This window comes from Amblyomma maculatum, chromosome 2 (genome assembly GCF_055883805.1).
Source record: "Amblyomma maculatum isolate TAMU_Amacu chromosome 2, ASM5588380v1, whole genome shotgun sequence".
NCBI lineage: Eukaryota > Metazoa > Arthropoda > Arachnida > Ixodida > Ixodidae > Amblyomma > Amblyomma maculatum.
Genome location: NC_139345.1, coordinates 198,632,473 through 198,653,285, shown reverse-complemented (window position 1 = coordinate 198,653,285; position 20,813 = coordinate 198,632,473). Strand labels below are relative to the sequence as shown.

General features: G+C 46.3%; 1 protein-coding gene across 1 annotated transcript; it reads right to left on the bottom strand.

Annotated features, from left to right (window-relative positions):
- Window positions 1–1,738: 1,738 nt before the first annotated feature.
- On the bottom strand, window positions 1,739–4,092 carry LOC146200891 (uncharacterized). Its single transcript, XM_084592464.1, has 2 exons — window positions 3,961–4,092; window positions 1,739–2,113 (listed from the first exon to the last, which is right to left on the bottom strand). The coding sequence occupies exons 1-2, from the start codon at window positions 4,090–4,092 to the stop codon at window positions 1,739–1,741; spliced, it is 507 nt and encodes a 168-aa protein (XP_084448590.1).
- Window positions 4,093–20,813: the final 16,721 nt, after the last annotated feature.

Below are 20,813 nucleotides of genomic sequence, written 5' to 3'. Positions count from 1 at the left end.
CGAGACTTTCATGCTTTAGAGTTTCCTAACAAAACCTTTCGTCTCCTCAGATAATTTGCCGGTATCCTCTCTAACTATCCTACCGCCTAATTTTCCCGCCATTCAGCATTGATGCCTCTGATGGTATCGTTTATCGCTTTTTCAATAAGGTCGCCATCTTCGGTTAAAACTGAATATTTATTCTGCAGCGAGATCATAATAGGATCGTCAAAAGCTCTCCCGCATTTGTCTTTTGCACAGAATTTATTGTTGATGCAGTAATTTACGCAATCTTTATATCGCACCGACACCATTTCTTTATTTTCGCCAAGACGACAATCAGAAGGTTAGTAGAACAAATTTTAACAGCGTCATTCGTTCTAACTCAATTTTTCCCTAATCTAGCAAGACCTGGAAAAAGTTATCGCCGTTACTTATAGCTATAACTAACCCTGATATGTTTATACCAGCCTTTTAACATGCTTTTCGTTCATCTATATCGAGTGTTAGTTTCTCTTCATTGTTTTTCTTTACATTTTGGCTGTGTTCTCATTATATCAGCAACAAGTTTCACAGAACTGTTGAACTACTTATTCGCTACATATGCAATCTTCTCATTGGGCACTCTGCATTATGGATTTTTATGCGTATTGTCATCATTTTCGACTCAATCTTTTGCATTTTCTTTCATTTGCGTCGTTTATTCATGTGAGCTATTTCTGATATTTTGTATTGCATTGACCCCTCCCCTCTCTAATGTAGCCGTTACACAGCCACTTCCAAAAATGTGGCCCCCTCAACGCCCGAAATTGGACTTCGTCCGAATTTGTTTAAGATTGGCGTCTAACATAATCTTGGTATCGCTCACTTTTAAGCGGCCCCTATATTTTTTGCGGGTTACCCCAAAATTTTGGTCCCATGAAACTCAAAATCTGAATACGTCGGAATATGACCGCAAGCAATGGCAACTAAGCAACATATTTGAGCAAAGAACTGCAGAACGTTTAACGAAACTAGGCAATGAACACTTAACTACCCCTGTAATGTTTTAGAATCTGGGCAGCCTGATGGCTTTTTCTGGCATGGGCTCCTTGGCTCTAATATCTGCGGCTTTTAGGGGAACACTTGTGCAGATGGCATGTAGTTTATCAATTTCATTCTTTTTTTATAATTTTTTCTCCCTGCACTTCACAAAAAGTTAGCAAATATTGGCCCTTATTTGATCCATTACACCCTTTTGAAGCTGTCAATTTGATCCATAACAGCTTGGTTTAGCCCGAAACTTTCCCTCCTGTGTTATTAGTTTCAGCGTGTCTTCGTTGTTGCCGACAAACAATTGCGTTCGAGCCCCAACAGCATGTTTCTGTGTCGAATATTCTGCTTTCTAACCTACACAACGCGATTTATTAAAGAATGTTGGTTCCGGCAGAACATGTGTGCTTTCTATCACTGATATTGATCTATTTTTTTCACGAATGTTGGCTAATCATCCGTTTTTCATATTTTTTATGTGGCGCAATGTACCAGTTATTTTCAACCTTCTGTGCCTATTCAGTATTAAACATCACCTGAACGCTTCCTTCAATAACAACGCTTGAGAGCCCGCAGTAAGCATAGAATACGCTACCGCCGATCATAACAGAACAAAACATTTTTTTATTATAACGAAGTTTGAGAAATTCTGCACTCCACTTGCATCCAGCTTGGACTAGAGGATGCAACTCCGGCAGCATGCTCGCGCTTCATACCGGGAGTTTGACTATCCTGCCCAGGGACCACCGGCTCCGAATCCGCGTGCAATGGCTGTAGATGCGGAAGCCCACGGTCCGGCTCCCCCGTAGCGACCGGCTGCGTATCTGCCAGCACCCGGAGCTACGGCTGGAGCCGCGACGGGTTTGGCGTTGAAGACGGCGTCGGCGCTGGCACCAGGTGCAGTTCCCGGCTCGTTGGTGTCCACCGTGGCACGGAAGCCTCCGGCGTCGGCCACGTAGCTCACGGTGCGGTAAAGGCCGTTGGCGTCCCGGTAGCCGTACGTGCCGGTCTTGGCGTTGCTCGCGTCTCCCTGCTCCTTTTGGTAGAGACGGGTCCCGAACTCGTCAGTGGTGTCGTATCCGAAACTGTACGGTTGGGGAGGCTGGAGAAATGGCAGGAGAGGCTTTCCATAGTATTATGCCACAACACTGAACGCAGTCGGTTGTGAATACTGAGGTCATCCAGTCATCATATACTCTATTGCGTGGTATTGTGTTGTACATTAGAGCTTACGTTCCAAACTTTATGAAAAACGCCACATTAGAGGTTTCATCAGTATTTTCGACTACACGGATTTTTTTTTTACGTGCACTGCCTTCGCGCCATGCATGGAAGGCTTGTGTTTCGAGTCGAATTGAACGCTAGTGCCGCGATCGGAATCTAAACCGCGCCCTCGTGCTTAGGAATCAAGAGCCCTATCCAACTAGTTTTCTGGTCGTGCCATCGGTTGCGCAACAAGGTTCATAAGTTGTACAATATATTGATAGTGGCATGTCAGCGCCTGCTTGTAAAGCTTTGAGATGCTGCTGGAGCTGTGTGGAGCGCCCCTTTAAAGTGAGCCTAACAGACGAAATATCAATCGGGAACAGTGCACAGCTTTAGCTTCATTAACCTATCACTGCTGTATAAGCTGAGTCGACATCTCGGTTTGGCGGCTATTCTATCAATTTATTCATTGATTTAGACAGACAGGAGTAAAAAATTTTTTTTTCTTTGGGGACTTCCCATCAGTACAATTACAAGCACGAAGGAGCTGCGCTTTTCAAATCCTAAATGTTATCTCTTTCGTCTGCAGTTGGTGAGTGCTTCATTTACTGAAACAGCTTTTTTTTTTCGAGAATAAGCAAACGAAAGTGTGCAATAATCTAACAAATGGGCTCTAGTTTCATTGTGGTAGTGTGCACAAATCTCACCGATCCACAAATGCTTTCACTTGGATGAGCAAGAGGGTTATCTTGAACAAATTATGCGCAGGAAATATCGCAGTACATTCCCAAAACGAAAAGAAACGAACGTGAGCAGAACCTATTTGTGTAATCTCCATAGTGGCTTACTAGGTACTTCCATTGACATCAGTTTTACTTGACCAAGAGAACATCAAATACCCGGCACGGTGGTGCAGTGGTTAGGGCCCTGCACTGCTATGTCCAAGGATGCGGGATCGAATCGCGGCTTTACGATCGCTTCTCGATGGTATCGAAAGGCAAGGCGCCCGTGTGGTGTGTGATGTCAGCGTACGCTAAAACACCCCAGGTGGCCGAAATATCCGTAACCCTCCACTACAACGCCTGTCAAGGTCTGAGTCATTTTGGGAAGTAAGCCTCCGTAAACCAAGCCAAACAACTACGCAGAGGTCACTCCAAGCACTCGTTTTCTTCTTTTTACATAATTTTTGATGTGAAGGATGATTTATTGTGATGTCTGGTATAGATGACGAGCAACATTTTCTCTTGAAAGCCCTGTGTAAGCAAAAGCGTGGCCGTGGCAGGGTGCATTTAGCGTTGAGGATTAACGCGTTCTTGCTTAGCTCCGTCATACATTCAGAATATTCAGTTCTGGTAACAGAGCAGAAAAGTTCTGCCAGGTTAGAACACAGCAGTTTTTATAGAAGGCTAGAATTTTGGGGATCGAGTGATAAATATTTGAATCATTTGCACATGGGGACTTATCAACCTGCAATGTAGCTACCGATGACATTCTACGGATAGTTACGATGAGAGCAGAGGAAGTAATTTCATTCGTGGTTGTTGGAATTCGAAAATAGCACATAGCGTACCGAGTGCGCAAACAAAACGGTCGTTTGAGGAAACGTGTGATAAAACTACACTAATTGTGTTCTGCCTATAAACTTTGGCAATTTACTAGGCTGCATGTAATGTAAGCAAGCTTGACAACAGTCTGGTGAAAAGAGCACCATGCACGACAATATTTCCGCTTGGTTTTACGCACGAAAGAGGGTCCAGCAGTGGAGAAGCCAGGAGTAGCTGCCGCCGCAAAGATAGGTCCCTGGAAACCTGCGCCTTGGAATCCATATCGTCCACCGCCGCCGAACACATTCCCTGCGCCTACAAAGGCGACCATGGGGAGTAGTAGGGTAGCCTGGAGAAAGAGCAATAAAAATTGCAAATGAAATGAAGATTGTCTGTTCACCACAACTAATTTTCATTGCACATGTAATCACTCCCTTTTCGTGTCTACCTGGTGCCATGACGTGAAAGTCTGTCCTTCGCAAATAAAGGAGTTCATTAGAATACCTGCTACGAGATGCTGGTATGAACCCATAAATTGTGTCTATGGTATATCGTGAGAATGCTGAGACCCGGAAATAGTGTTCTTTGTTGGCAATCGAAACCACTGATCCGAAACGATAGGTGATCACTTAGGACGATTACATGCTGTGATTCAATGTTGTGTGTCGGTCACATGAGTTGTTGGCCATACAGACTGCTGAAAAAGAGACGTCTGTCCAAATATTTTGCGGATCATGGCTGATTTTTGAAATATTTCGCTTGATTCCGGAATTTTCGGGCCCTGTGCCGTGTCATCACAACGTTGTTATGGCACTTCTGTTGATGACGTGATGGGTTGTTAACGTCATTTTCTATGCCCACATTTTGGGCAAACTTTGGTTAACATAATGATGAGACAACAAATGATATGAATCCTCTTCAGAGACATGACCTGGTCATTCGCTGCAGTGCAGCCGTTCAAGATTGTTATTTAAAGTCTCAGCTTTTTAGCGCTGCTTCATGAGGTCTTCGACAACGTGTTCTCCTCGATGAAGCAATTTTCAGAAAAGCCGCGTTCGCACTGCAGGACTCCCGTTTGATGCGCTGCGATCCGCCCTTGCTGTTTTCGGCATGCGATGCGTTAGCCATATAGCGGAGAACCGTCTTAATCATTCATTCACAGAGGCGAACGGCTAGTTTTGCCGCTGTACGCAAAGTGGCGCTTGCCACTCGACCACCCGACTACCACAAACATTCGGGCTGCCTAACGCTCATTGGAAGAGGCGGTCCGAAAGCGCCGCAAGTCTCGTTCTCCCAGTACCTCTGTACTCTGCGGCAGTGAGGGGCAAGTACCTGTACTGGAATGTTTTCAGTGGCGGGGCTTGCCATATGCGCTTATGTTTTATGCATAGGTTTTGTTCGAGTGTTTTTAACAACAGTTTTAAGGCTCGAGGCAAGTGCACTTTTCGACTTGGGTTTCTAATTTTGTCTTCAGGAGTGCTGGCAACAAATACCCTCTCTCTACGCGGCACTTAGCCGCGACTGCAGCAATGTAGGAAGCACTTTTCCAGTATGCACTTCTTTCTGTGTATAAATATGCACCGTATTCAACAAAAGGGATCAAGTTCCAGTTGAAGAGAATACCGAATCAGGCCTGCATATTACAATACCCCTGTCACATGAGTGGCCGATTATGCAACGACTACTTGTGCTTGGCGACAGGAAGTTACTAAACAGTTACTAGACCTCACCAGCCTGATTCTGGTGCTGTCTGCAGCGCTTTTCGAAGATAGTACGCATCTCTCTGCATCTCTCTGCGATAGAAAAATAAACAATTGGCACAGTACTAAGAGGCAGGAGAGCTTCTACTTTCTTGGCAATAGACATTTTAGCATAAGTGGCGTATTGCAAAGTTTCGGCATTTATATTGTTGGAACAGATGACGTGATTTCGTACATGCCGTTTCTCCGTAAGAATGCAAGCAGCATCGGTAGAAAGTGTAACCTCCCATCCCTTCCCCCTCCCCCCCCCCCCCAACAACAAACCAACAATATGCCGCCACTAGCCGCGCACACGAGTGGCTGCCATCTCGCCGCTTCGCGGCTTAAGGCAACGGTCAGCGTCCCGGGCTCTTGGCGCCTCTGACTAGCCGTGGATAATATAGGAGGCTATGCTTCAGCTTTACTGGGTTGCCTTTTCCCAGCCTCTGCGTCAACTCGCTGCTCATGCGATAACGTGACTTGTGGTCAAGACTCCATTACTTACCGCATTTAGCTACCAGCATCTGAGTTTCGCCTCAATTGTTGACGTCCGAAGCAGTTAGCACATCATTTTTCTACCGCATGCAGCGCTCGTACAGTTTTATTGGTAAAAAATAGATGTCTGTTTTTCTCAATATTACATCCCAGCGGTTACCATAAGGACAAATCATTCTTGGATGACAACATGCTCATATCCCCTGAGGGCGAAAAATGGAGTTTGAAAGCAAATAAATCATCTCACATTGAAAGAAATGCTATAAGATATAGCATTATCATCAGCACCAGCAGCAGCGTCCTCACTATACGGCTACTGCAAGGGGAAGGCCTCTTCCATATTTCTCCAATTAACCCTGTCCTGCGATAGGTGCATCCACTTCACCCCAGCGAACTATCTCACATTGAAAGAAATGCTATAAGATACAGCATCATCATCAACACCAGCAGCAACGTCCTCACTATACGGCTACTGCAAGGGGAAGGCCTCTTCCATATTTCTCCAATTAACCCTGTCCTGCGATAGGTGCATCCACTTCACCCCAGCGAACTGATCAACTTCATTCGCACACCTAACTTTCTGCCGCCCCCTGCTAGGCTTTCCTTTACTTGGAATCTACTTTGTTACCCTAAGCGATAATCGCTTATCCTCTTTTCGCACTATATGGCCATGCCCATTTCTCCTTCTTGATTTCCACTACATATAGCAGAAGAATATCGATTGCGCAACCTGATTTCAGACAAAATTGGTGTTTTGTTTATGGAGCCTGGGACTTAATAGCAGTTGGACTGTACAGGCAGTGCTCTTATCACGAAAAGACGACCGGTATGTTGAACCATCCGTCTTGAACAGCTATAAAGGACAAGAATACAAAATACGAACTCTGACATCGGCGACACATACTACGCCAGTACAGTCAATGCGCCGAGTCATTTACAAACAATTTTCGGCACAGGTTCCAAACGTAACGTTGCACGATCATTCACTTAAACAGGTTGCATCCAATCGTATTAGCTAATGACTTGCGCAGTTCAAATATACTGGCAGGAAAAGCTTGAAATAAATTTATCGCAAATGCATCTGTAATGCTCTGCTAAGAGATCGTGAATTCAGCCAGAATTTTGCATATATTAAATTTTTGCTGACCCCATGAGAATGAACATAACTTCAACGTCTCTTGGACGATCATTTGATGATCATTCACTCTTCTGAACGAGCCAGGGACACAAGCTGCGATTAAACACTTTTGGGCTAAATAAACGGTTAGCATGCTAATTACAGTGTTGAGTTTTACTTTGATTTTATGCCTTTTGTTACTGACGCACATTTCTTTTTGCGTAGACACGTGAAATCACTGCGCTACAAGATATTCCTGGCATAGTAATACTCGAATCCATCAAGTACCTAGATGCTTATAGTAATGCATATTCGAAACATTCGTTTCCTCAATCAGAGTGAGGAATATTGAACAAGAAAATAAAGCTATGGCGGAATCGGTGGCGCTTAAGCTCACTGTAAATGTCTTTTCTCGCGAAAATAAACTGTATTTCTCAAAAGTGGCTCTTAGCAATGTTATTTGTGTTTCAACACCTTTATTCTTATATCCGAGTAATATGTTACAGTACTTCGTTAGTTAACGATACAGTAACGCAGTTATATAACAGCCATAATTTTTAGATAGTGACCGCATTCCGGAACTGATGTCCGGTTGACTTCTTACCTTAGATATCATATCCATGGGACAAGTAACCATAAACTGGAGCCCACTGAATCCGAGCTGGAAATGCGACGTCCACTACGCTGCAGCCAGCTTTTATACAAGTTCCCTGACTGCATGAAACAAGTGCTGGCCCTCGTGAGAAAGGAGGTAAGCTGTTTTTTCTTTCTTCATCTCTATGCCTAACGTAATTTTCTCACGGGGCTGCGGATGTTGGTGGCTTTGGCGTGACGAGCCTCTTCTTTTTTTTTTCTTCTTTTTTTACCATTACGCAGTCCCTGTAGCGGCGTAACGGCCCCGACTGCTCGCCTCTCGCTCTGCAACACCAAGAGGCTTGCGGCATTGCGACCACGCTTCACTGTTTCGTTTTGTTGCGTAAATTCTGTGCTCGTGCATTTTTAGGGTGACAGGACTCGTCATTCTTGTGATCGCTTTTAGCATATTTTCGCTTAATGGCGCCCTTGCCATGTCGCAGCGTTGTGCTATGGCCAAACTTCAAAGCACCATTCCTGAGCATATCTAACACTAATTTAATCTTGCAGTCTTCATTTCTAACATTTGCTTTTTGCTAGCTGTTTTATTTTTGCTGGAATACCTTCAGGGTCATTAAAATCATTAAAGACGAGGGTTGGTTATCAAAAATAAACAAATACATATCCGAAATATTTACAGGGGCATTATTTCAATAATAGTAACTTAAATACGATATATACAAAATTATATATGGAGCAAAAAGAAGCGCTATAGTCCTGTCAGTATACACAAATAGCTAAAACAATAAGAAAATGCCAGTTATTGTTAGTGGGAACAATATTTGGAAGGTGCTTATATTGACTCAATATTCGAGGTATGAAATATTGCTGGGAAGCGAGTGTATTATACCTACGAAGGCCGAATTTATAATGAATATGGATGGAAAATGAAAGTTTATTAGGATACACTAATGGGAAGCTGACCACCCAAAAGCAATAAAACGAATTTCTGCAATTTCGCAGGGACGGAATCCTTAATGAGGTTGAATACAAAATTCGTTGCTGATGGAAGCTGGAGGTCAGATTTCTTGTCTGCAGTACTTTCAGTGCGAATTTAATTGGAATAAGTGAAACCAACGATCACTTTTAAAGCGTTCAGTGGCAATGTTTAGTTTTTAATAACCTGTATCGCATAGGGGTGATGCAGACCATAATTTTTGGTGCATTAGTGTTTTATGCCTCAAAAACTCTAACGACGATGGAGATCTACAAGAGTTACGTCATTAGTATATACCTGAGAGTATTTCAAATAAATATGTTCGTATTTTTTTATACATTTACTAGTCCTAATGGAACGTCATTCAAGAAGTAAATACGCGGGGCATTTTACTTCAATCTGTTGGCACGAATGTAGCCTTACTAAGGTTGAATCGCTTAAGGCGTATTTCATAAAGTAAACAATCTCAGAGAGACTCATCTTAAGATTGTTTTTATTATTAAAACATCTAATTTCACTGAAAGTAAGCCGATCATTGGGAAAAAATGTAGAATATATCTGAGATTGGAGGTCATATAATGTAAATAAAAATGTAATAAAAATAATAATGTAAAAAAACATTGAGGACATAATATAGATCCTCAAGGTACACAGAAGTATGCATCAAAAGCGGACAGCTATGACTGTTAACTGAGACGAAATTCCAGTCGTTAGTAACAAATCATTCAATCCGTTTCGAAACCTTTGCCTGAATCTTAGGAAGACTGAGCTTGTGGAGTAGCAGTGTATTAGAAGCCATGCTGAAAGTGCTCAAAAATATAAAAGATTTGCAATGAGTGAATGAAGATCGGTCAAGAATGCAGTGGATTATCCAAAAAAACATCACGAACAAACAAGGACGAAAGGAAGTAACCACAGGAATAAGCGCTGACTCTCAACTAAAGTTTAATCACAGCAAACACGCTTATATAAGGTATCAGAAAACAATAACACACCATAACTAGAACGCCCGTGTTACTGTGTGATATCCAGATATGCAACCTTACAGTCATGCAGGAGCAGGGATGGATTGCTGACACACAATCTTTCTTTCTTAGCCAGCTTATACGCCTCGATCATTTCCCTGGTCAACGATATATTGCCACCTCGTGTCCCTGATGTTCTTAGGGGGCGCCTGGCAGAAAAGGACGCCGAAGTTGGCTCGCGTGCTGTGCGCAGAACTTTGCCTGCTGGTGCAGCTTCGTCTCGTCGTTTTAGCCACGTATAGTTCGGTTGTCTTTGAAAATATATATTGTAAGAATGGGGAGTTTATTCAGCAGATGAACAGGACTTGATCAGCAGGACTGAGCAGATCAGCGGCGAATACAGCGGCAGCGAACACAGTCAGATCCAGCACGCGCAGCGATCACGATGCCACTGACTGGCATGTTCCTTGTGCACTTCTTCCTCTTCACAATTACCCGCGGAACGAAGAGGAGACATCCGCGACTTACGGCGTGAACAAGACGGCAGGGTCGTAATAGGGTTTGAGGCGCTGGACGTGAACAATCTCGCGTCCGCGCCGGCGTAGATCATGGGACGGCGTAACAGGTTCCACCACATAATTAACCGGAGAGGTGCGCTCCAGAACACGGTATGGGCCATGATATTTAGCAAGAAGTTTTGAAGACAGTCCAGGGGCATTGGAAGGTATCCATAGCCACACAAGAGCGCCAGACGAGAAGTGCGGTGTCGAGTGTTGGCTGCCATGGTTGAATTTATGGCGGTACTGGGTGTTAGCCGTGAATGCGCGGGCGATTTGTCGACAGTCTTCCGCATGCTGGGCTGCTTGAGACGCAGGTGTATACTCTGATATGTCTGGCTATACGGGAGTATGGTGTCGATTGTAGCAGAGGGGTGACGGCCGTAGAGGAGAAAAAAAGGAGAGAAGCCAGTAGTAGACTGCGTTGCGGTATTGTGTGCGTACGTGACATACGGAAGGACGAGGTCCCAGTTTGAGTGGTTGGAGGAGACGTACATAGAGAGCATGTCGCCAAGGGTACGATTGAAACGCTCAGTGAGGCCATTAGTCTGGGGATGATAGGCAGAGGTGGTTCTATGAATAATGTACATTCATAGAACCATTATTCATATGCACTTGGTGAGCAAGGCTTTCACATCGTCACTCAAGAAAACGCGTCCTCTGTCGCTGAGCAGCTCTCGAGGTGCGCCATGGCGAAGAATAAATCGCTGCAAAATGAAGGAAGCTACTTCTGACGCTGTGGCAGATGGAAGTGCGGCGGTTTCTGCATACCTCGTCAGATGATCAACGGCTACGATAGCCCAGCTGTTGCCTGCCGCAGTGTAGGGAAGCGGCGCGTAAAAATCAATGCCGACGCGGTCGAAAGGACGTGGTGGGCTGGGTAACGGCAGCAACTCTCCAGCAGAACGTTGAGGAGATGGCTTGTGACGTTGACAGGTGAGGCATGAGCGAACGTACTTGAGTACAAAGGTGTACATACCCCGCCAGTAGTAACGCAGCCGGAGACGAGTGTATGTCTTGAAGACGCCCGCGTGACCGGATTGTGGGCCAGCGTGGAAATAGTCACAAATTTGCGAACGTAGCTGCCGGGGAATAACTAGCAACCACTTGCGGCCATCTGCACAGTAGTTGCGGCGGTAGAGGAGGTTATCACGAATGGCGAAGTGAGAAGCATGGCGGCGGAGAGCACGCGATGGAGAAGCAGCTGTAGGATTGGAGATAAAATCGAGGATAGAGTTTATCCAAGGATCTTCCCGCTGCGCTGACGGCATGTCATTGATGTGAAGCGATGGCGGGGAATCGTCGGAAGGGGAAAGGCTCGCGACCTCAGCTGTAAGGGGGCAGCGGGAAACTGCATCGGCATCGTGATGTTTGCGGCCAGAGCGGTAAACAACGCGGACATCATATTCCTGAAGGCGAACAGCCCATCTTGCCAGTCTGTCGGACGGGTCTTTCAGTGAGGAAAGCCAGCAAAGCGCACGGTGGTCCGTCACTACGTCAAAAGGGCGACCATAGAGGCAAGGGCGGAATTTAGTGAGAGCCCAAATAATCGCTAAGCATTCTTTTTCAGTGACAGAGTAATTGGATTCAGCCTTCGTGAGTGTACGGCTAGCATAGGCGACCACGTATTCAGTATGACCTGCTTTGCGCTGAGCGAGCACAGCGCCGAGACCAATACCACTGGCGTCTGTGTGGACCTCAGTAGGCGCTGTGGGGTCGAAGTGACGTAGGACAGGCGGTGCCGTGAGGATGTGTCGTAAAGCATTGAAGGCATCGTCGCACGCTGGTGACCACGACGAAAGGTCGGAACTGCCGGACAGAAGTTCTGTCAAGGGAGCAGCAATGGAAGCAAAATTCCTAATAAAGCGGCGAAAGTAAGAGCACAGTCCGAGGAAGCTACGTAGATCTTTGATGGAAGTCGGTTTGGGAAAGGCTGTTACGGCACGAAGTTTGGCAGGGTCTGGAGATACACCTTCTTTGGAAACAACGTGGCCGAGAATGGTGAGCTGGCGGGCGGCAAAACGACATTTTTTTCAAATTCAGCTGCAGTCCGGCATCAGATAGGCAGGTCAAAACGTGCTTCAGACGGTAGAGGTGTGTGTCAAAGTCAGGAGAAAAGACGACAATGTCATCGAGGTAGCAGAGGCATGTCTTCCACTTTAGGCCACGCAAAATGGTGTCCATCATCCGCTCAAATGTTGCCGGAGCATTACAAAGGCCAAACGGCATAACTGTGAATTCTTACAAGCCGTCGGGAGTTACAAAGGCAGTTTTGGGGCGATCAGCCGCTTCCAAGGGGACTTGCCAGTACCCGGAACGTAAATCTAGGGAAGAAAAGAGTTCGGCGCCTTGCAAACAATCGAGAGCGTCGTCGATGCGTGGGAGAGGATAGACGTCCTTTCGCGTAATCTTATTAAGGCGGCGATAATCGACACAGAAGCGGATAGAACCATCTTTCTTTTTTACAAGGACAACAGGTGAGGCCCAAGGGCTGCTTGAGGGCTGAATCACGCCATTCTGGATCATTAGGTCGACTTGCTCTTCAATAGCCTGGCGTTCGGTCGCAGACACACGATAGGGGCGCTGTCGTAGTGGTGCGTGGGTGCCGGTGTCGATGCGATGAGTGACTGTAGAAGTTTGACCCAAAGAACTTTGATGAGAGTCGAAGGAGGAGCGAAAGTGATGTAGTAGGTTCAAAAGCTGAATGCGCTGCTCTGGAGGAAGATCGGCATCGATGGAACGGAGGAACAAGTCTGTAGAGGGGGGAGCGGGCGCAGGTGAAGGGGGGCTGAGCGCAGTCACGGCACAGTGCGCCGCGTCGTCAGGTTCCTCAGAGTTAAGAAGAGATGCGATTGGCTGGATACTTCCGAGGCATTCGCCATGGCGCAATGCAGTAGGGGAGTTAAATGGGTTAGAGACCCATAACATGGAAAGGCCAGCGGAAATAGCGAGCACTGCGTAGGGCAATAGAAGGCACTTGCGGCGTAGGAGAGTATTGGCTGGTGTGAAGAGAACGGTGTCATCGCTAATAGATGCACAAGCGACACGAACAAGCACTGAAGAGCAGGGAGGAAGGTCGATATCTTCGCCGACGAGGGCTTTAGCACCGGAATTTGATTGATCAGCGTCTGGGAAGGCACCGGGCACTGTCGAGAACCCAACTTCAGCTCGAGCACAATCGATAACAGCAGCATGACGCGACAGGAAATCCCAGCCTAAAATTACAGCGTGCGAGCAACTTGGCAGCACGACGAACTCAATCGTATAAAGGGAATTCTGGATAACTACTCGAGCGGTGCACTCTGTGAAAGGCTTGATATGCTAAGCGCTGGCCGTTCGCAACGAAAGTCCCGCAATTGGCGTCTTCACTTTCTTTAAAGTGCGACATAGTTTCGCGTCCATTACCGAAATCGCGGCACCAGTGTCAATTAGGGCCATGACAGCAACACCCTCGACAAAAACTTCAATTAGGTTTGTCGGCGACAGATGAGGACTTGGGAAGTTCGACTGGGTCGCAGTTCTCGCCTCAGGAACTGCGGCCTCTAGTTTTCCTCATGTGAAGTGTTCTGTCGACGTCGCATCGGAGAGACAGAGCGGCGTCGCGGCGACTGTGAACGGCGGTCGGACATGGCTGAGCGGTCTGGGGAGAACTGAGGGCGGGCTGGAGGCTCAGTAGGCGTGGAATACTGAGGCGTCGGAGACCAGTATGCAGAACCATGAGTAGGTGGTGCCGACACCGGGAGACGGTTGCGGCAATAACGAGAAATGTGTCCAGCAAGCCCGCAAGTATAACAAATTGGCCGGTTATCCGTCGTGCGCCAGGGATTACGTGGCCTTGGAGCCGGTCGCATAAACTGCGCAGGTTCTCGCGCAGGCGCAGGAGGCGGCTGAACGTAGGCTGGTGGCGGTGGAGCATATGTAGGTGGCGGTCGGGCCGGAACAGCCGCATATGTTAACGGCGCTGTAACAGGCATGGGTTGAGGGGCCGGAGGAAGAGATTCATTTCAGCTACCTGTTCTTAAATAATGTGGCGCAAACTGGGAGCTAGGTGTGAGGAAGGTTCTTGATGTCAGGATATAAGAGAGAGCTGTCGAGCAACTTCTTCACGAATGAAGGTCTTAATTTGTGGTAGGAGCGCAGAATATTCGCCTGCATCTGTCAGGCCAGCTAGGGACTCAGAGTGCATGGTGCTCGCGCGAGTTATGGCCCTTTGTTTCCGCAGTTCATCATAACTTTGGCACAGTGTGACCACTTCCGCGACGGTGCGGATATCTCGAGCCGACAGCATCTGAAAGGCATCGTCATCGATGCCTTGCAGAATGTGCTTGATCTTCTCGGCCTCTGACATGTGTGGGTTAACGCGCTTGCACAAGTCGACGACGTCCTCGATATAGCTCGTGAAATTTTCGCCAACTCGCTGAGACCGCGTACGCAAGCGCTGTTCAGCGCGGAGTTTCGTCACAGCTGGTCGGCCGAAAACTTCAGAGAAGCTGGCTTTAAACGCGGACCATGATGGAATGTCCGCTTCATGGTTTCGAAACCATAGGTTTGATATGCCGGTGAGATAGAAAATGACGTTGCTTAACTTTGTTTCCGCGTCCCATTTGTTGTAAACGCTCACTCGTTTATAGGATGTGAGCCAGTCCTCGACATCGTGGTCGTCAGTGCCGCTGAAGATGGCGGGGTCTCGCTGGCGGAGGCAGCCGGGACAGATGATGGCTGAGCCAACTTGTACGGCTTGGTGGTTGACGTCCTCAGGCATCGCAGGAGGTGGTAATGTACGGCTGCGGAGTTCCAGGGCGAGAGGATAGATCTTGACCGACACCTCCACCAAATGTAAGAATGAGGGGTTTATTCAGAAGATCAACAGGACTTGATCAGCAGGACTGAGCAGATCAGCGGCGAATACAGCGGCAGCGAACCCAGTCAGATCCAGCATGCGCAGCGATCACGATGCCACTGACTGGCATGTTCCTTGTGCACTACTTCCTCTTCACAATATATATATACACATATATATATATATATATATATATATATATATATATATATATATATATATATATATATATATATATATATATATATATATATATATATATATATATATATATATATATGTATATATATATGAGGCCCAGCCAGAGTGGCGCAGTGGTTATGGTGCTCGAGTAGTGTGCCAGATGATTCTAGCCTCGGCAGCCGTTTTTCGGTGAAGGCTGGTGTGTGTGTGTGTGTGTGTGTGTGTGTGTGTGTGTGTGTGTGTGTGTGTGTGTGTGTGTGTGTGTGTGTGTGTGTGTGTGTGTGTGTGTGTGTGTGTGTGTGTGTGTGTGTGTGTGTGTGTGTGTGTGTGTGTGTGTGTGTGTGTGTGTGTGTGTGTGTGTGTGTGTGTGTGTGTGTGTGTGTGTGTGTGTGTGTGTGTGTGTGTGTGTGTGTGTGTGTGTGTGTGTGTGTGTGTGTGTGTGTGTGTGTGTGTGTGTGTGTGTGTGTGTGTGTGTGTGTGTGTGTGTGTGTGTGTGTGTGTGTGTGTGTGTGTGTGTGTGTGTGTGCAGCAGGTATCGAGAAAATAAACATGAAAGAGTAAGTTCTTATTTCGATAAGAACCACTTCTTTCTAGATTTTCAACATGAATTTAGGAAAAAACGATCAACGGAAAACAGCGCCTCTGAGTCAAAACGAAATTAGAATTACGGCATTTCACCGTAATTTACGGCATTTTTACGGCAGCTCACCGCGGATATTTTCATAGGTTTCACGAAGGCGTTTGACCTCATTAATTATTAGATTCAACTTTTTCAGTTACGCTGGTATGGTGTCCGGGGCATAGCGGTAACTTTATTACAATATTACTTATCTCACAGAACACAATATGTAGATATAAACAGCAACCTCTTCTAGCCTCCATATATCTTCTGGAGTGCCCCAAGGAATAATTCTCGGGCCGTTACTGTTCTTATAGTTTATATAACTGATATCGTCCAGACCACGAGTGATGCTCAGGTTGTGTCATTTGCGGATGACACAATCTTCTTAGTAACAGGTACTTCTTAAGCCGACGTTGAACGCAAAACAAGTGATACACTTATTCAACTGCACTTGTTAAATAGCCATCAAATAGAGCTTGTTTCTTCCGAAATAACGCTAGCAGTTATCTTTTCAACCAATCTAACCTAGAATGCGCGCATAGAACACATTTGTTCGAAAGTTTCCTTAGCTCTAGATGCTTTCGCGCTTTAGACATATTTTTCCAATAAGAGTAAAGATGTTGCTCTACAATGCCTTAGTACAAACTCATATTCAATACTGCAGCTTGGTTTGGGGAACAACAGGGGTAACAAATCTACATAGGTTGCATTTACTGCAGGAAAACGCTGTTCGGTCTAAAGCGAATGTGCCCATATCTTTTCCCCACAAAACATATATTTATAAAGTACAATATCCTTCCGATCTTCGCATTATACTTTTACAGGTTCATGTTATCCTATAAATTCAATTCACAACAAGGTGATAGTCCATTCACTGTACTTGGACAACTAAAACAAAACATCTGCTGATGTAACACGAGACAGAGAAACTTATATCGCACCAACACCCAGAACTTACTCTATGAATCAGTCCTTAAGATACAACCTTCCCGTCTTGCTAAACAAATTAGGCCATGATAATTTTGATATTACCAGCAATTCAAATAACAAAATCCGTGATTACTGCCGTGACAACTTCCTTATGTGGAGGAAGCAGACATAAAATTCTCGTTGATTGATTTCGTGTGACCTGTACTGTGTATATTCTAGGTGCTTTCGCTACATATGGATTTAGTTACGCTAAGCGCGAACACACTTGCAAGAAATATTGCAAGTGTGTTCGCGCTTAGCGTAACTAGCGCCGTATGACCTACCAATGATGGTATGGAATGATGTGAAAGGTGCCTTCCTTTTGTACTGCCGCGGTCGCAAGGAGCCGGGACATTTAGTCAAGCTGGTACAAAAGCTTTTAGTCCCGACGCCTCCTTTGTAAGAAAGGCAATGAAGTTTAACTTGAGCTTGAACAGTCGACTGGTATTGCTGTGGAGAGGTATTTATAATTCACTAATAACCACGCCTGTTATAATATAAAGTGACTGAACTGGTAGCTCTTGTTTAAGAGTCACTGCCCTTCTCTCTCTTGCATACAGGCGTCCTTATACAAACTAGCATCGGTATATACGCCAATGTCTTTAGACTTGCTGTACTTAACGCTTCAAGAAATAGAGTCATAAGCATAGTACCTATGATTTCGAAGCAGCATATTCCGCCGTAGTCTAAACTGGTAGAGGTTTTTTGTCTGTACCAATACACCCAATTATTTTTGCGAGTGAGATAGGTAGAGGCTGAGACGTAGTCACTTATACCGATTTCTTAGTCTTTGCACTCTTTATGAATACCAATTATATTTTTCTTTTATTTTTACGTCCGAACCTAATCAAAAAGATCGCGTGCTAGTTATTGCGTGAAAAGGAACCTACGCTAAGCGTGAGGTAGATTCAATTTGCAACAGGTGCATCTAAGGCCGACTTCAGAAGTGATGTCATTCTTGAACCGATTTTGCTGCTAGTCTTCTTCCCTGCCGGAAGAGACAAGATTATAATTTTTTCTATGCGAATGGTCTTCTACTTAAATGAAATGGAATTGAGATTTATTCGGCGTTGACAGTTCCTCAACTCCCCTACTCAACTCCCCATCTCGACCCTCCGCTGTCGGGTCCATGTAAACAGGGCTATGAACCGGAGGCCAACGAGAGCGGACGTGCTTCGCATGGGCTCTGTGAATTTCGGCCTCTGGACCCGTAATTGTCTATACCACGTTCCTTATTTTGGCCTCACAAGATCCTTGAGTGCGCCCGGACCTAGCAGAGCTAAATTTTGCGAGTGTGCGAACATTTGGAGAACATTATGGCATTCTGTGCGTCGACACCGTGCGTCTCACGCCTGATGTTGCGAACGAAGGCGAGGAACGCGGCGAAACCCGCCGTCATTGTGGCATTTCTCGGTCCCCCACGAGCCATGGAACCCATCGCTATGCAAGTGTTTACGGAAGGGCAACCCATCATCCCTGAAGAGCTGAAAGACGGCTCCTGGATTACTGCATTCAAGTACCAGGAGCTAAGCCTAATGCCGCTGGCCCGAGCGGCAGCGGTAATCCCGATGGTGACGGCGTCTCGTCCTCATCGGGAAAGAACTCCGACGGAGACAACATGAACGCCCAGGCGGAAAAACGGCAGACAAAGGCTAGGGCGCCATTAATGAACAAGATCCAGCTTCCACAGCTGCCTACCGAGCATTTCAAGGTTGTCTTCAGACCGCAAGTTCCGATCGGCTCCCCTCTCAAAGGAGGGGCCACTCTACTTCAGACGATTGGCAGCGCAGCTGGCATCAAGGAAGCCCAGTGTTCGAAGAAGATATTGCCCAGCGACACCCAGTGAACCAAACGATTACTATCAGCACCCCAAGCAGTGCTCGTTGAGAATCCTTTAGGAAAGTAGTGGCCTTTACCCTCAACGGAAAGACGTACCCTGTCAAAACCTACGTACCATCTCCGGATCTCTCTGTCAAGGGCATAGTTCACTATGAATACAGCGGGGAATCGGACGAGCAGCTGAGACTCAACTACAGACACATGAATCCGGATGTTGATGTTATATCCGCAGGACGGTATGGGAAATCCAACCACATTGTTGTCATCGTGTCTGGTACAACGCTTCCCAGGGTGCTTCGGTATCCGGGAGCCCTACATAAAGTGGCTCTGTTTCTCAACAGGGTGGAAGCATGCTTCAACTGTAGAAGAAAAGGACATAGACAGGACGTATGTCCCAAAACTATAATAAGTGACATATATGCCACTGATGCGGAGATAACCACCCGCCACCCCCGGAAGACCAAAAATCGACCTACAAGGCCCAATGCATTGTATGCAAAGGGCCCCACACTACAAGCAGCAGCAACTGCAAGTTCCGCTTTGTCAAACTCGGAACACCAGAGACAAGCTCCAAGAAGACCGACACTGACAATTCCTAACAGCCAAGAGGAAGACCAGAGACCGGGAACGCAGCTGGCTACCAGATAGACTCCTCATCTTCTTTCCTGCCTCTGCAAAGGCATAGGAGCAAGTCCAACCAAAGCAGGAGCGATTCCTGGCGTAGGTCAAGAGACCCCAGCCAAAAGAGGGGCTCCAATAATGTCTGGAACGTCGCGGATGACAAGACCATCTCTGGAAGAAAGAAGACAACGATGATAAGGTGAGGGATCAGGCAAGAGTTATTGAGAGGCTTCTTTCACGCATAGATAAACTAGAAAAATTGGTAGAAAGAAACAAAACTCATTCAATCCCTCAAAAGTGAAACATCTCAAAAAGAACTGTTTATGCAAAGTTCAGATAACCCACCCATTTAAACAGATCACATCTCCAGAACTAAAAGACCAGCGCCCAATGAGGTGGTGGAGACCCCTACCGCTAAGAAAAAGATTGAAGAATGCTCCCAGGGGATACCCCAGAAGTCCCGGTCTCTAAAAAAATGAATGAGATAGAAGAGCGCTTAAATGACAAAGTGTCAGAACTTGCGAACTCCATTGCTGGCCTCGGACGTAGGCAGCAGGAGGCCACCCAGATTCTGCGAGAACTTAAGATTGTGCATGAGAGCACAGATCAGCAGATTAAGCACTTAGGATCGGTATTGCATGGCGTGATGGGGTTAGCAGCAAATTACCGTATCTCCATCCGGCGCGTAGGGGACAAGCCAAAGTAAAACATGGATTCCGCCAAACGGAAAATAATTATAGTCTGGCAGTGGAACTGTAGGGGGTAAGCAAGCAAGAAGGCCAACCTAAAGATCCACATCCAGCATACCACTGTCAAAGCAGACAATATCTCACTACAAGAACCCTCCAAAGTGGCTGCTCTTTCTGGCTATGTTACTGTTACGCAACTGCGAACTAGCCGCAGATATCCAGCAACGACTGTACTGGTCAAAAGGGACATCGGCTATGTGCAGCATGAAACTGAGGACGTAAACCTAGATTATACGCTTGTTGAAATCCTTCCCGCCGAGAAAGGACAGTGCAGCACCTACGTCCTCAACGACTAGAGCTCTCCCAAGGATCACACCCGGGAAACAAGTAAACTCCTAGACAAAATTGTGAGAAAGGCCAGAAGGAATCACCTTATCATAGCTGGGGACTTCCACGCCCATACCCCTGAATGGGGTTACCCGAAGACTAATGGTAAATGTACAGCAATTCTTGGGAAGATTCAGGAGCTGGGCCTCACGCAACTGAATGACACTACCAAACCCACGATAACCGGCAACAGTATATCGAGGGACACTAATCCTGATCTGTCACTAGCTCGAAACGCGATCAATCCCACATGCCTCAATACTGGGGAAGACCTTAACAGCGACCACTACATTCTCGCCATTACTATACAAACCAACTCACGTAATAAGAGGGCATGGAACTGTAAGCACACCTACTAGGATAAATTCAGGAAAGACAGGGAGAGTAATGCGCCGTGCAGCATCTCGGACTTGGAGAAGTGGGTCCAGGATATATGCATAGTCGCCCTTAAGCACACGG

Coding starts and splice junctions, on each gene's coding strand:
- LOC146200891 (XM_084592464.1), bottom strand. CDS start 4,092: ATGGTCGCCTTTGTAGGCGCAGGGAATGTGTTCGGCGGCGGTGGACGA. Junction 2,114..3,960: donor CCACTGCTGGACCCTCTTTC/GTGCGTAAAACC, acceptor CCATTTCTCCAG/CCTCCCCAACCGTACAGTTT.